This window comes from Anolis carolinensis, chromosome 3 (assembly GCF_035594765.1).
Source record: "Anolis carolinensis isolate JA03-04 chromosome 3, rAnoCar3.1.pri, whole genome shotgun sequence".
In the NCBI taxonomy this organism is placed as follows: domain Eukaryota; kingdom Metazoa; phylum Chordata; class Lepidosauria; order Squamata; family Dactyloidae; genus Anolis; species Anolis carolinensis.
The window spans coordinates 242,007,449-242,024,024 of NC_085843.1; the positions used below are offsets into that span (position 1 = coordinate 242,007,449).

The window sequence follows — 16,576 nt, forward strand, 5'->3', positions numbered from 1 at the left end:
AAGCTTCTTTCCAATGTTTAATACTTAGAAAGTCCAAACAGAACCATCACTTTTCTGGCTCACTTTTGTCCCCATGAAGCAGCTATTATTAAGTCAGAAAAATAATAAAAGGATCAGCCCCAATAAAGCAAAGTCAATGACCCCCTACTACAAGTTTTTAGGCATCTTTACTTGAAAGCATTCAGAGCTCCTTGTTCTTTATATAGTAGAGTCTCTCTTATCCAACCTTCACTTATCCAACGTTCTGTATTATCCAAACACAGTCTGCCTCCCGCTTGGATCTACAGCTCTTTCTCGAGGCAGCAGCACACAGCAAGCCTACACAATTAACAACACAAGTGCAGCCACACTTCCAAACAAGCGGCAGACTTGTTGTAAAGCACGATGTTTTGGTGCTTAATTTGTAAAATCGTAACATAATTTGACATTTAATAGGCTTTTCCTTAATCCCTTATTATCCAACATTTACGCTTATCCAATGTTCTGCCCGTCTGTTTATGTTGGATAAGTGAGACTCTACTGTATAATCACTGGGGAGGAAGGTTTGTTGGTGGTGATGCCTTCAAGTCATTTCCAACCTATGGCAACAATAAAGAAAACCAATCAAGGGGTTCTCTTGGCAAAGTCTGTTTAGAAGCAGAGGGTGCCCTTGTCTCCTCCTCTGAGGTTGACAGAGTGCGACTTGCCCAAGGTCACCCAGTGGCTTTCCATGACTAAGCAAGGACTCGAGTCATAGTCCAATGCTCAATTGACAGCACCACACTGGTTTGTAGAGGAAAGTTAGCCTGCACAACTCACAATACATACAGCTGGTAAACCAAGTAGTTATGGGGAACACTGTTTCAATATCAACCAAAAGAAACACTGTTTCAGCTCGGAATATAAAGCAGTTACAGAAATGCACAGAAAAATAGCAAGACTCCACAAGGGGGAGTGCTAGGAAATACAGAGGAGATTAAACCCCACAGGGTCTCATCCGAGTGTTAGCAATCTCTTCAGGCTTCCCACTGGGTTATGAAAATGGGTTGTGTTGTGTCCAGTACTGTTTCTCCGTTTTCCATCTCATGAGCTTTCAGCATACATCGATGTCTCTCAGACTATCTGATGTGGGGGACTTGCAAATACAGTAGTCTCTCACTTATCCAAGCCTCGCTTATCCAAGCTTCTGGGTAATCCAAGCCATTTTTGTAGTCAATGTTTTCAATATATCATGATATTTTGGTGCAAACTTCGTAAATACAGTAATTACAACATAACATTACTGCGTATTGAACTACTTTTTCTGTCAAATTTGTTGTATAACATGATGTTTTGATGCTTAATTTGTAAAATAATTACTTAATTTGATGTTTAATAGGCTTTTCCTTAATCCCTCCTTATTATCCAAGATATTCACTTATCCAAGCTTCTGCTGGCCCGTTTAGCTTGGATAAGTGAGACTCTACTGTACTTTTAAATCACTGTGCCTACTGGGTACAATTGTTTCTTTTTTTCTGAAAACTTGCCAAGGACCTGCTACTAATCGTTCAGGGACAAATAGCCATTCAGGAACCACCACTGAGTAGCAAGGAGTGGAACCAAGGAGATATAAATACCTGCTATGTTATGTTTTCCCATGCAAATGTTAAATATTGGTTAGCGTTTGTTAGTGCTGAGTGCTGATTTCCTCCAAGGATGGAAATCTTGTTGCCCTCCACATGTTATACTGCAACATCCAGCTTTTCTCACTGTTGGCTGTGCTGGATAGGTCTACTGCAAATGCCTATACCAACTAGGTTTGCTGGAAATGGTAATTTAACAATACCTGGAGTTCACTTCACACATGACTTATATTTGTGACCTGTCAACAAAAGTGTAGCAATTTAGTATCCCTTACTTTCTTCAACTGGACATGGAATTACTTGTGCCAAGTTTGGGGACTGATATTAAGATGCCTGTTGATAAAAACATAACCACATGCAGAACAGGTACAGAACGCAGCTAAAATGTGTGCCTCCACCCTGTGCTGCCCACACATCTCCCCATTCGGCCAATGTGTGATGTTACTGGCAATGGTGCAACTTGGGCTTTTATAGAGTTGCATAGTTTTCATCAAATTCTTTAGTAGCCACCATAGTTTATCTCAGACAACCTCAAACAACAGCCCTCCAGCTATTTGGGCCTCCAACTCCCAGAAGTCCTAGCCAGCTTGTTCACATCTACTCATTATCACTTACTATTGTCACAAAGTTACTCCCATTTTTATACAGCTAGACCTTGAATACATACAATATACCATGCAAATCAGCTCACAGTACATGAAGACATGTGTATGCTTCTGCAGAAATTATATTTTCATATGGACAAAATCTATATTGCAATCACTAAATGTCTTTATTTGAAAAGCTGAATTGGCTTTCCTCCAAATCTGGAGAGAACTGCAGAATAATTTGAGTCTAAGCATTTGTATTCAATAGTAGGTTTGTTTTATTTCAAAACTGACATGCCGTTAGGTAAGAATCCCTTCTCTGGAATTATGAAATACTCCAAAACCAAAAACTATCAACATGGGTGGCTGAGATACGGGGGCCTTTTGCCTTCTGGTGGTTTACTGTATAAAGTTGGTTCAGTTCACAAAATTACTAAAAACATTGCATATAAAATCATCCTCGGACCACGTGTATAAGGTGCATACAAAAGATAAATTAATTTTATGTTTAGACTTGAGTTCCACCTGAAAGTTATCTGTGTACGCCAATATCCTAAAATCTAAAATTACAAATGCTTCTGGGCCCAAGCATTTCAGATATGGGATACTCAACCCATGATACACAATCTGTTACTGCTCAAGCAGCGGGACCCTGGTTACTACTCCCTGAGAACTCATCAGCTTTTCAGGAACCTTTAAATAGATATTGCTTCTGGAACATTGCTCCTTTCAATGAATCAGTCTCTAGCGGCCTTCGAAGGATTCGTTAGGCCCCAGCTACTCTGCCATATAATGAATGAGTGGAAATCATCTATCAGACAGACAGCAAGCTATTTAACCTCAGCAGACTGAAAGCCAAAATCAAGGTCACAACATCATCTTTATAGAACTCCAATATGCCGATGATAACATAGTCTGTGCGCATTCAGAAGAAGATCTACAAACCACTCTAAACACCTTTGCAGAAGCATACGAGAAGCTCGGCCTCTTATTGAACATCGAGAAAACTGAAGTGTTCTTACAGCAGTGCTGTGGAATTTGAAGAGACACAAATGGAGAAACATACCAAAAGGAAGGTGCATCAAGCTAACCTTAACTGGGACTACCTTCCACCTGGAAAACAATGTCCTCACTGTGAAAGAACATGTGGATCAAGAATAGGGCTCTAAAGTCACCTACGTATCCAGGACACTGCACTTAGAAGGCCATCCTACTCAGACAATGAAGAATCACTTAAGTAAAGTAGTTCAAAATTGTGCTATATGGCAGTGTAGATCGGATCCCGGCTATCCAAGAAAAGAAATTCATACTCCAGGAAAGCATGCAATGGAAGGCAAAGGAGAGCAGCATCTTCTCCCAGGTATATACAGTGTGGGGTAGGGAGCAGTAACCAGTGGGGCTATGATTGGAGAAGAAATGGGGGAGAGTTTAAAGGCATAAATCCAACTCTCAGTCCCAACTACAACAGATCTACTATGGATGCGTCTACGCCAGGCATGGCAAACTAAGGCCCAGGGGCCAGATGCAGCCCCCTGGGTGCTTACCTCAGGCCCTCCTCATTTTCCCTGTCCTCTTAGCATAAGGACACAGTGGCCCTCTACATCCTTATGCCAAAAAGATGGAGGCGTAAGGCACGTAGCAGCTGCGAGCCCTCTGGAGCACTCTCAGCCACTATGTGTCTCATACTCCTCCCGGCATAAGGGCGGTGCAAGCGACAGCCATCCTTATGCCAGGAGGACGGCTCAGAGAAGGCATGTGGCAGCTGAGAGCCTTCCGGAGCACACTCAGTCACTGCTTGTCTCGCCTCCTCCCAGCATAATGTCAAAAGGACAGCACGAGGCTTGGGAGAGGAGGATAGGCAGGAGGTTTGGGGCAGTCGCCACATGCTCCATTTCCTCCCAGCATAAGGATGAGATGACCAGTCCTGTCCTTATGTTGGGAAGTGTGTGCCTGCCCCCTCTCCCACCTGGCCTGGCCTGGCCCTTCCAGGCAGGACCACAATGTGGCCCCAAGACACCAATCCCTGTTTTCACAACAAGCCATTTTTTAAAAAAAATCCACGGCTGTTAGGAATTGTGGGAGGTGTAGTCCAAAACATATGGAGGGACAGTTTGCTCATGCCTGATCTACACTGTAGAATTAATGAGGTTAGACACCACTTTAACTGCCTTAGCTCAAAGCTATGGAACCCTGGAATTTGTAATTTGCTGAGGCACTAGCACTCGGTGGCAGAGAAAGCCAAATACATTATCAAACGACAACCCCCACGATTACAGAGCACTGAGCCAGGCAGTTAAAAGTGGTGTCAAACTGTATGAATTGAAGTGTGGTCTGCACTTTTGTAACTAACTAAACGACTGAATAAATGCGGACTTACCAAATTCCCACTGGTATGTTTTGGGTTGCGGTTAACAATATGGACTTAGGCCTAAAAATAACCCCCTCCCTTTTGAAAAAGCCAAAAGTTGTCCTTGTTGTCAGTGAGATTTAAGACTGGAGCTCCCATTAAAAAGCGTGAAGACTAGAGGCTAACTGTGGCACAATGGCTCCCTTTTTCATAGAGAGGGAAAGACTCTGGAGCGAGGTAAGGAAGATTCAAGTTTCTCAGAAAGAGAGAGAGAGAGAGAAAGAGGCCCTCAACAGAACTACCTCACTTCCGTTCAATTCCAGCGAGCCACCGGAACTGCTAGCGACCCGTTCGTCCGTTACGTGCGGTCTAGGAAGCCTCGCCGACGGTGTTTGGGAAAGACTTGTATTCCCGCCCCTTCGCTGCCGCCTCTCACTGTCTCTGTGCTTGCCACCGCCTAGAGTGGCCGCCTGTGACGTCACGTCCTCTGTTCCAGAGGCTGAGAAGCCAGTGGTGTTACGGCGCCTCAGGTGAGAAGGTGGGAATGTTGGGTCGCTGTGAGTTTTCCGGACTGCACGGTCATGTTCCAGAAACATTATCTCCTGACGTTTCGCCCACATCTATGGCAGGCATCCTCAAAAGTTGAGTCCCCTCGGGGAGAAGGGCGGGGTAGAAATATCGGAAATAAATAAACAAGTTGTGAGGTATGTTGGAAACAAGGCAAGGGAGGTTTATATATCTGTGGAAGGTCCAGGGTGGGAGAAAGGACTCTTGTCTGTTGGAGGCCACCTTAATTAGCATTGAATGGCCTTGCAGGTTCAAAGCCTGACTACTTCCTGCCTGGCGTTATTGGGTTAACTGGCCCTGATTGATTCATATCTGGAATTCCCCAGTTTTCAGAGTGCTGTTCTTTATTTACTGTCCTGATAAGAATTTTTTTAATACTAGTAGCCAGATTACGTTCATTTTCATGGTTTCTTCCTTTCTGTTGAAATTGTCCACATGCTTGTGGATTTCAGTGGCTTCTCTGTGTAGTCTGACATGGTGGTTGTTAGAGTGGTCCAGCATTTCTGTGTTCTCAAATAATATGCTGCGTCCAGGTTGGTTCATCAAGTGCTCTGCTGTGGCTGACTTCTCTGGTTGAGTTAGTCTGCAGTGCCTTTCGTATTCCTTGATTTGTGTTTGGGCGCTTCCAACAAAGGATCTCCCCAAGTGGGAAACAACCAGGCTTTGAAGCTGCAAAACCATTCAGTGCTAATCAAGGTAACATTCACACTTGCCTCAAGCAGACAAGAGTTCTTTCGCCCACCCTGAAAATTCCCCAGATATATAAACCCCACTTGCCTACTTTCCAAAAGACCTCACAATCTCTAGGATGCCTGCTATAGATGTGGGTGAAACATCTGAAGAAAAGGCTTCTGAAACATGGCCATACAGGCCGGAAAACTCACAGCAACCCAGTGATTCTAACCATGAAAGCCTTCAACAACACAGTGGGAGGGTTGCTTACATAGATAAGTCAGGGTGCATTTACACCAGGCATGGGCCAACTTGGGCCCTCTGGGTGTTTTGGACTTCAACTCCCACAATTCCTAATAGCTGGTAAGAATTGTCAACAGCCGTCGAAAAATGGAAGGCATATAAAAATGGAGAGGAAAGAAAGTGTTGGCACTCCCCAAGAATCTATAATCAGCATCTTCCATGTATGTTTCATTTACATACCCAGGATTTCCCTTGAAGGAATGTATTTAAGAGAATCATAGAGTTGGAAGGGGCCCCATGGGTCACCTCGTCCAACCTCCTGCCATGCAGGAAAAGCACAATCAAAATATCCATGACAGATGGCTATCCAGCCTCTGTTTAAATGCATCCAAACGCTTTCACCCACTGTAAGTCAGAGAGTTCCAATGCTGAACAGCTCTTATGGTCAGGAAGATCTTTCTAATGTTTAGGTAGAATCTCCTTTCCTGTAATTTGAACCCATTCCTCCAAGGCCTGGTCTCCAGGGCAGCAGAGAACACGCCTGCTCCCTCTTTCTTATGATATCCTTTCACATATTTCAACATGGCTACTATGTCTTCTCTCAACCTTCTCTTCTGCAGGGCTAAACGTACCCAGCTCTTTAAGCCAATCCTCATAGGGTATGGTCTCCAGTCCTTTGATCATTTTAGCCTGGGCACATTCCAGAAGGGTAGAAGACAGGTAAAACATAAATACTATGCATCACAAATCTCATTCTCTTTAAAGCAAAGATGGACAGTGAGGTACAGAGGGATGGGAGGATCCTAGATTTGATTGATGATGCATGGAGAGAAGACAAATTACCATATGAAGATGTGGCAATCCCATTGGTAAGTTAAATGTTCCAAATATAACTCTGAATTGATTTTCTTGTGTCAGTATTCCCCATCCTTTTTATTTACAACCATATATTTTTCCATTCATCCAAAACAGCTCTTAGTGCTTATTGCAACAGTTACAGAATGTAAAATCAGCTAAGAACGAATATTGTAAACCACCATATTTTTGATGCTGTGAGAAAGGTGGCATCTAAGGTTAAAAGATAAATAATATTTTTAAAAATTAAAAAAAAACAAAACAGTGGCAATGCAGATGGATGATCATATGGATAGTTCATGAGTAAAGCATAGATGTATTTCAGTTTCATTGCTTTCATGATTTGTTGTAATACATTACACAAAAGTAAATCCCAGATCAGTGTATTTTATTTCTCACTACATCTGCTAAGAAATGCATAGTGGCTTTTCAGATTACTATGTGTATAAATATACAACTTTTGTCAGCAAGCCACTGCAGATGGATTCTAAGAAGGCTTACTCAAAATATTTTCCTTGTCTGTGATTATTTTGTTCTATGGATGAATTCAAAGTCTGGCACATTTATTGGTCCCTGTGTTCATCAGTGCAAAGTTGTTTTTGTCAGCATTTTAAAACAATTTTAATATATTTCCGTACTCAGAATGAACTTCCTGAACCAGAGCAAGACAATGGTGGAACAACAGAATCAGTAAAAGAACAAGAAATGAAATGGTCTGACTTGGCTTTGCAGTATCTTCATGAGAATATTCCTCCAACAGGAAACTAGTCTATTGTCAATGTTACGTAAAGCAATTTCTCTGCAAATATATTGCTTATTGTTCTTCACACGGTCCTTTCAGCCTTCTTTGCGATGGAAGGAAGGTGTATGTGGAAAACGTCTAGCCCTAAATCACAAGAAATTATTGTCATGGGTCCTTTGTCACTGACTCCATTCCTGGAGACATATCAATGCTTAAAGGATATCCACAGTTGACACATACTAAAAATGCTCCAGGTATCAATTTTTTTATTTAAAAAATCTTATTATTATGCTTTTTGCTATGAACCACAAAGCTGAAATCTGGTCACAGGAATATTAAGCAATGACTAAACTAGGTGGTTGTTGTTAGCTTGGTTTGGCATTTGATTTTCATTTTTAAGTTTATTTTGTGTGAATAGGCAATATTTGCCAATTGAAATTGTTTTCCTTTTGTTGGAGGTAAAATGCTCCAAAATTAAGTCTTAAGCTGCCTATCCAAGAGTAAGACTTTAACATCCTTTTTAAAAACTTCCAGACTATATACAATATATGTATTAAAAGAGAGAGGACAGTTTAAGTCCATAATCTTAGAGATCTTGTGTTACATCATTTACATTTCTTTGCTTTGTCTTTCTTCTGTCTATAACCATCAACTTGCTATGATAGGCCAGTATCTAGGGTAAATTAAAAAGCAATCTGCTTTGGCAGTAATTGATACCAAGACACAGACAGAGTTCTATTCAAGGTAATAAAACAGAATCACAGAAATAATTTGCATCTGTTTAAGCAAACTGCTTCTGTGGCTTGATTTGGATAAAAACATTTATAAAAATACAGTAAGTTGTGTGCTTGACCCAGTTTTATATTATATTTATATTTTATTATTCCTTCCTTTTTGAAATTAAGGCCAGAATTTATCTTTACCATTAGTATTTTCTTCTTATTCATAGAATTCTCAAATTGATCCTACACTGCTTGTTGATACTTTAGAGGGGAAAATAAGACATTTTACCTAATATCTCTGGACTAGATCGTATAGTAGAGTTTGTGAATCTATTGTGCTGTTAAAAAATGAATTCTTTTGTACAGTTACATGGAGATTCTGTTGCCAATGGAATTGAAACTCATAACTTATGCCACAGGACGGCCCTGTGTCCACATTGTTTTGTAACTGGATACCTCTGGATTCCCTGGATCGCCTTTTTCTGGAAAGAAAAATGAAATGCCTCTCCTCAAATCCTTCTGAAATGTCATTTTCTCCTTAAATGGGTTGCAGGGGCATTTTTAACAAATTAAAATACACATTTTTCAAATTAACATCTAGCTACTTGCTTTTTTCTTGTATTTGACAGCCCATGTAAACTAGATCCACAAAATTTGATCAAACCTGGCATGTTGTATCCTATGTATGCTTATAAAAGACTCAGTTCTTTAGGAATGATATTTTACTGCGGCTGAGAAAAAATGAGACTAAAATGCATGATCCACTCATCTGCCATTTATTAGAATAAAATTGAATTAATATGTAACCAATTTAAAAGGGAAACACAATGTAGGGTGCCCCATTTCAGTTTCTGGGTTTTGACTAATCTGTAAAAAAGCAATAATACATTCCATTTCTTGTTTTATGTTTAATTCTTCCTGATTCATATTTCCCACATTCCATGTTCCCGCAATACATGTTGTGCAAATTGGGATTTTCCTTGGTGGGGGCTGTAAGCGTAGGCAGAGCAATTATTTAATATGCAGTAGAGGGTGCTGTGCAGTCATCTCTAACAATCAAAATGCTGCTTCTTACACTGTTCAAGTGCTCAAACACTTCCTTGAACTGTCCAGCAGAGGTTGCAAAAGTACCATAGTTTACTTGACAATAACAGCTTTTGGTAAGCTTTTAACTATAAGATCTCATTATCAGAACTTTCAGGGTTATTTGCTAGGCAGTATTTTTCCACTTCTTTTTGATTTCATAGGAAATTAAGTTTGCTGAATCAAAGTCCTCTCTGATTATCTTTTATTGTTTGTTTAGTAGATGAGTTGAGGGTACTACATATTACAAATCAACCTGCATAATCTCTACTCACTGATTTTCTCCAGCATCTCCTAAATTCTTTCCTACTCTCCTAGAGGCTAATAAACTGGAAAGCAGATTAAAGGAGAATTCTGAGGAAGAATATTAAATACAGCAAAATCCAAAAAAGACATTACAATGGTACTTTTATTATACAAACCAAAAGATACAAAATACATGGTGCATATTTTCAAAGCTTACAAACTTCTTCATCAGGCATGGATGTTAAAATTGACTTTAGTGGATGAAATGTGACAGTAGAGGGTCACAGAGCTGAGATGTTGTAGCTGGGTTTAAGATGATAGTAGAAGGAGCTACATTACCTTTTGACCATGATGCATTTGGTACATTTGTTTGAGAGAGAAGCCTCTAGGACTCATGAGAAAAAGACATAAAATTTGAAAATGCCTCTAAAAATAGCCTCTACGTCCAAAGATAAGAAAATTTTAAAGGTTTCATCAATAAAATAACATCACTCACTTTTTACTCATTAGTTTTATGCTCTTGTTCTCAAATATGTGACATTAGAAGTAATTGTGAGTTTTTACATAATTACCATCTATTAGTCTAGGTTGGGCTCTAGAGAAGTCACAGACTGGGGTTTTAAAAAAAAAGACTGGCACATAAGACCGCAATTCAAGAGCATTCACAACCAACCAGATTACTACTGTTAGAAAGGCTTTTATATTTCCCCTCTGTTCGCAAACCATTCTACTGCTTTTTCCATTTCTAATGGACATCAGAAATAGTTTGCTTTATGCCACTGGGGAGTAGTCAAGGAAAATAGTTGAAAGCCATGCTGGGGACCTACAAGCCTTCCACATGCCTAAGGGGCTTTGGGGATTTGTGGCTGCTGTTAAGGCATGCAGCATACTTTGCCCTTTATATAATAGTGGAAAATTGTAATGTGTGCTTAGATGTGCTAAAATTTGGATGCAGCTTTAATAAAACATTGTCCGCCCAGAATTATTCTTATTTTAACAGACGTATTTTAGTCTTCTTTTCCAGGAGCTTAATTTTGTTATCTTGTGCCTTGCTTAGAGTCTAAGACAATATGACGTCTGGGGAGCCTTTAGGTCCTAATGCGGGCTGAGATGGTCCCAGCTAGGACTCAGGGGAGCTCGTGGAACACAGAGGAGCCACCCACTGCGTACATCAATCCTTGGACAGTTACTTATAGGAAAAATGCTCCCTAAATATGTATTTAGGACTAGGTGGTACAGAGCCCAAGTCATCCATAGCCCTGGTTTACGTTTTGCAAACTCAGACACCCTTCCTTTTGGAATCAATTTATATTGTGGTTATTGTCTTTTCCAGTGAGATATGTCATTCCATAATTTGTCTGAAGAAAAAATAGACATATGAACAAATAACAACTTACCTTGAGTTTCTGGCCTGTACAGTACCACGTGTCTCTGTCCGAGTGGAAAAAAGTGCCATCTCATTGTCCCCAGATGTTTTGGCCTTCAACTCCCAGAAATCCTGGCAGCTGGTAAACTGGCTGGGATTTCTGGGAGTTGTAGGCCAAAACACCTGTGGACCCACGGGTTGAGAACCACTGGGTTAGTGGATAAGAAGGTAAGGTGTTATATAATAGAACTAACTTGACAGTTCAGTTTATGTGGGTTAGCCACAAATCAAATTACCGTATATACTCGAGTATAAGCCGACCCGAATATAAGCCGAGGCACCTAATTTTACCACAAAAAAACTGGGATAACTTATTGACTCAAGTATAAGCCAAGGGTGGGAAATGCAGCAGCTATGGGTAAATTTCAAAACAAAAATAGATACCAATAAAATTTCATTAATCGAGGCATCAGTAGGTTAAATGTCTGAATATTTACCGTATTTCAAAGAAAAACAAACTAGCTCTATAAGTGGAAAAGTAGGGGCAACAAAAACAATATGGTATCAACAATAACCTAATAATAATAATAATAATAAAAACTTCATTTGGATCCCACCCTATCTCCCCATGGGGACTCAGGCCAGCTTCCAACATAGTAACAGGCAAACATTCAATGCTTATATAAACAATGCAGAGCTAGATATAGATCTATAATTATAGATACTAATATCACATATGCATTTCCCCCTGAAACGTTTGCAAATCCCCTCTGTGTGTGTGTGTGCATTTCCCCCTGTAATATTTGCAAGCCCTATATATAGGTAGATAAGAATATCAAGACATCTCTCTTTATATAGATATTTGCAGAGACTTGCAAACATATGAGGCTAAATTAATATATAAAAATAATGTATTTTTTTGGCTACAGATACACAGGTACATGGATCTATATGTATAAAGGATTTGCAAAGACCTGCAAACATACGAGGGGAAATTCATATATAAAATTAATGTATATAGATATACACATATAAAGGTACATAGAGATGGCAAAAGTTTGCAAGGGGTTAATGCCTATATATCTGTAGGAGAGTTTAACAAATATTTCAGGGGAAAATGCTTTCATAAGATTAATGAATATATATTTTTCTTCTTCCTGACTTGCAATGGTGTCTTTCTCTTTTCAAAACATTCCCTTGATTAAGAGCGAGGGAGGCTTTGCAAAACTCTCTCTCTCTCTCTCTCTCTCTCTCACACACACACACACACACACACACACACACACACACACACTGAGAAGAGAGAAATAGATCACATATTGCAAGCAATAGCCTGCAGGCTCTGTTGCTGGCCTTGACCTTGACCCGATTATAAGCCGGGGGAGGTTTTTTCAGCTCATAAATAAGGGCTGAAAAACTCGAGTATATACGGTAATCTCTTCACCTTTCAGTTTAAGCAATGGATGGGATTGGACATTTTGGTTAACTTTCAGTCCGACCTGATTTCTCTAGGAAGCAGGACATAAGAAAGCTTGCATAAGAGTTTAAAGAAATTGGTCTGTCCCAAACAAAGCTTCTGGCTATCTTTATAGGAGACAGTAAAGTTCTCTTTACATAAAAGCTAATTCTTATGCTTTTTGTCCTATTTTCCTGTTAGGGAGTCATACTTCAATGTGTGCCGCTAGCTGTGCGTTTGGGAGAAACAGCCTATTTATGGCTGAAACTGATTTTATAAATATAAATAGGCTTCATTTGCAGATGTTTAGTGCATAGTGTGTGGAGTCATCAATATAAAGCAATTTCTGATATTTCCCAACTTACATTTTCACATGATGCTCCTGTAGAGAAGGTTTTGTCTTGCGTGCTCACCAGACTAGCTCCTTGATGGTAAGATGTGTGCTAGAGTCTCAATTTTAGATAAGTTCATATAGAATGAAACAGTCTTTCAGATATCCTAGCCATGTAGGGTTTGGATAGGATCCAGAGTTCCTGCAGGTAGAATTCAATTTGCAAGGCAATGCTGCTGGAGAAAAGGTAGGAAGCATTTTTGATGTTACTTCCATCCTGCTATAAACTCAGGTCTATATCTTGTTGAAAACATATCTGGAGCATATGGAAGGCCTCCAGCATTGTATGGGAATTAATGGTTGTGGCAGAAATTACCTCCTTTAGGAAGAAGCCTAGACTTTTTTTCCATTTGTGAAAGAGCAACTGTAGCTCCAGCTCAGGATATAATGATTGTTAATGCTTTGATGATTCCAGGCAGAATACACTGGTTTTCTAAACCTGTGAATGATTTCCCCTTGCATGTACTTTAAAAAAACAAAACAAACATTGAACCTATTAATTCACATATGTTAATAGGTTTGTGCTCTGGTGTGCAGATTTCCTCCCCTCTCATATGTTCTTAATTTTTTTTCCTCTTCAGATTTAATAGAAATAATACTTTGCCTGATTGAGTATAATGAAAAATTATGATTTGTCATTAAATCTGAATGGCTGGGAGACATAGGAGGGCATAAGGAGAATGGGTCTCTTTTTAGTTCTGCAATTGAACTCCCCCTCCCCTCTTTAAAAAAATAAGAAATCTAATTGAAAAAAATTACATCATGAAAAATCCCAGATATAAACTCTCAATATTGTAGCAAGTGTTCAAAATTAAGATGTTTGCTCGACAGAAGTAAATAGTTTTATCCCTCCTGGCTATCTTCTTAGTTCTGTGAGCTGCTGTTTACATTACGAGAGTAGAAATAACATTCTTTTATAAAACAATTGGTAAATAGCAAAATATTTTTTCTTAATATTACTGTTTCACTTTCTAATTTCCATTCCAGGTGGAAGCAGGTTGTGCTATATGTTCCAGTGTTTCCATCATAGTAATAAGTGGTAAAATATATCAATAGCAGATTGAAGCCTTCTCCTGTAGGGGAAGTCTCTGCATGAAACTAGCTTCCCATCTCAGCAGATAAAATGTGAAGAAAACACACTCAGTGTTATGTTATTTTTAAATGAGCTGAGGTCCATGTGTTCCTCAGATCTCTAGTCAAAATACTGACTTTTCTTCTTTAAGATTATGGATGGCAAAGAGTGGTAGAGATGCTGTAAAGTCTAAATAATAACTTTGTATAACGTAATCATTAATGTGGCTTCCTAGATTTTAGCACAGAAGATGATGACATACATTGTTCTTCCTGTGAATCCTTATACAGTTTCTCATCTCATTCTCTTTTTTAACATTATTCCCTTCCCAGCTAATCATGTTTCAGAATCATGGTAATAAAACAGTGGTCTATCAAGCCAAGCCCTATGAGGAATGGCTGAGGACGCCAGCTATGTTTGGCTTGGAGAAAAGAAGACTAAGAGGGGACACAATAGCCATGTTTAAATATCTGAAAGGATGTTACATTAAGGAATTGGAGATTAGGACACGGAGTAATGGATTCAAATTGTAGGAAAAAATATTCCTTGTAAACGTTAGGATGGTAAGAGCTGTTCAGCAGTAGCAGCATAGCCTCGGAGCATAGATGGCTGGATGGCCATCTGTCAGGGTTGCTTTGATTGTGTGTTCCTTTCATGGCAGAATGGGGCTGGACTGGATGGTCTTCATGGTCTCTTCCAGCTCTATGATTCTGTGATCAAGACATTAAACTCAGTAGGAGATGATGAAGGGAGAGAAAGGGATAGTCACCCACCAAACATGCAGCGAAATGGGAAGTTATTTTTATTGCTGTGTGTCTTCAAGTTGCTTCCAATTTATGGTCACCATAAGGGCAAATCTGTCACAGAGTTTTCTTGATAAGGTATGTTCAGAAGGGGTTTCCTTTGTCTTCTTTTGAGGTGGAGAGCGTGTGACTTTCCAAGGTCACCCATTGTATTTCCATAGCTGAGGATTTGTACCTTGGTCTCCAGAGTCCTAAAGCAACATTTACACCACTACACCATGCTGGTTGTTGTCATCCTCCTCCTCCTCAACATAGTCTATATAGCCCCATCACTTTACATGGCACTTTACAAGGAAAAGAAGAAGAAAAAACCAGTTCCCTTCACTTTGTCTGTTTGGTACAAGGTTTCTCATCCTGAGTTTTCCATAACCTTATGGTGGTGTGAGAAATCATAACTGGGGGATTTTATCAAGCTGTAGATATAATGATTTGTATGCAGGAGTTCCCTGAGATGTGAAAATTATTTCAAATGTTCCTTCGAGGTAAAAAAAGATTGAAAAAAAAAACTGGTTTAATAACATACACCAAGGCAATATGGAAACATGGTAGATGATATCAAATGTGGGATACTGCTATTTCCAAGCCAAGATGGGAACCTATTTATTTGCAGCGTTTTATCGAACTTACATTCCAAGACCATTGGCTTCTAACTGAACTGGAAGAAGTGGATATAATGTAACAAAGTTAGATATAATTAAGATCTCCGTCAAGTATCTCTTCTCTAGAATCCTGAAATTCTGGGTTGCTGTGAGTTCTCCGGGCTGCATGGCCATGTTCCAGAAGCATTTCCTCGTGATGTTTTGCCCACATCTATGGCAGGCATCCTCAGAGGTTGTGAAGTCAGACTTCACAAACTCTGAGGATGCCTGCCATAGATATGGGTGAAACGTCACGAGAGAATGCTTCTGGAACATGGCCATACAGCCCGGAAACCTACAGCAACCAAGTGATTTTGGCCATGAAAGCCTTCGACAACATCCTGAAATTCATTTGTTTTCTGATGATACAGTGTACACAAACTTTGTTTCATTTAGAAACACCATGTATAAAATAACCTAGCTATGTGTATAGTAAGGCATATATACAACATACCATATATACTCGAGTATAAGCCGACCCGAATATAAGCCGAGGCACCTAATTTTACCACAAAAAACTGGGAAAATATTGACTCCAGTATAAGCCGAGAGCGGTAAATTTCAGAAATGAAAATAGATACCAATAAAATTACATTAATTGAGGCATCGATAGGTTAAATGTTTTTGAATATTTACATAAAGCTCAAATTTAAGATAAGACTGTCCAACTCTGATCAAATCATTATTCGCATCTTCTTCAATGTAAATGTGCTTATGTATCCTTTTAATAATAATAGAGTAAAATAATACATGTAGTAATAATAATAATAATAATAATAATAATAATAATAATAATAAATACAGGAAAATAATACAGTACATGTAATAATAAATAGAGTAAAATAATAAATGTAATAATAATAAGATCAGAGTGAAATAATAATAGAGTAAAATAAATGTAATAGTAGCAACAATAATAGAGAAAAATAATAAATGTACCATATATTCATGAGTATAGGCTGACCCAAATATAAGCCAACCAGGACCCTCACCCGAGTATTAACCAAGGGGGGCTTTTTCAGTCTTAAAAAAAGGGCTGAAAAACTAGGCTTATACTCGAGTATATACAGTAAATGGATATTGTGTTTAGACATGGGTCCTATATCAGGGATATTTCATAATGTATTGATATGCAAATACATACATTCCAAAATGGGGGGGGGGTACAAAATATTTCTAGTCCAA

The 16,576-nt window shown here is 39.2% G+C and overlaps 2 protein-coding genes across 9 annotated transcripts in view; one reads left to right on the top strand and one right to left on the bottom strand.

The window, feature by feature from the left end:
* The window catches only part of cep63 (centrosomal protein 63), a 39,547-nt gene extending 34,574 nt beyond the window's left edge, over positions 1–4,973 (bottom strand). For 2 of the 6 annotated variants that reach the window (XM_008106372.3, XM_008106369.3), the window contains exon 1: positions 4,838–4,973. The gene's annotated coding sequence lies outside the window, so the exon portion shown is untranslated. The other 4 variants (XM_062976504.1, XM_003218362.3, XM_008106371.3 and 1 more) reach the window with 3 other exon arrangements.
* On the top strand, positions 4,926–8,930 carry anapc13 (anaphase promoting complex subunit 13). Of its 3 annotated transcripts, XM_062976506.1 has the most exons (4): positions 4,926–5,065; positions 6,638–6,676; positions 6,783–6,886; positions 7,515–8,930. In XM_062976506.1, exons 3-4 carry the CDS (start codon positions 6,788–6,790, stop codon positions 7,638–7,640), a joined length of 225 nt encoding a protein of 74 aa, XP_062832576.1. In that variant the 5' UTR covers positions 4,926–5,065; positions 6,638–6,676; positions 6,783–6,787; the 3' UTR covers positions 7,641–8,930. The 3 variants fall into 3 exon arrangements, with proteins under 3 accessions (XP_062832576.1, XP_062832575.1, XP_003218409.1); XM_062976505.1 differs by having other exon boundaries at positions 6,638–6,886; XM_003218361.4 differs by lacking the exon at positions 6,638–6,676 and having other exon boundaries at positions 4,932–5,065.
* Positions 8,931–16,576: the final 7,646 nt, after the last annotated feature.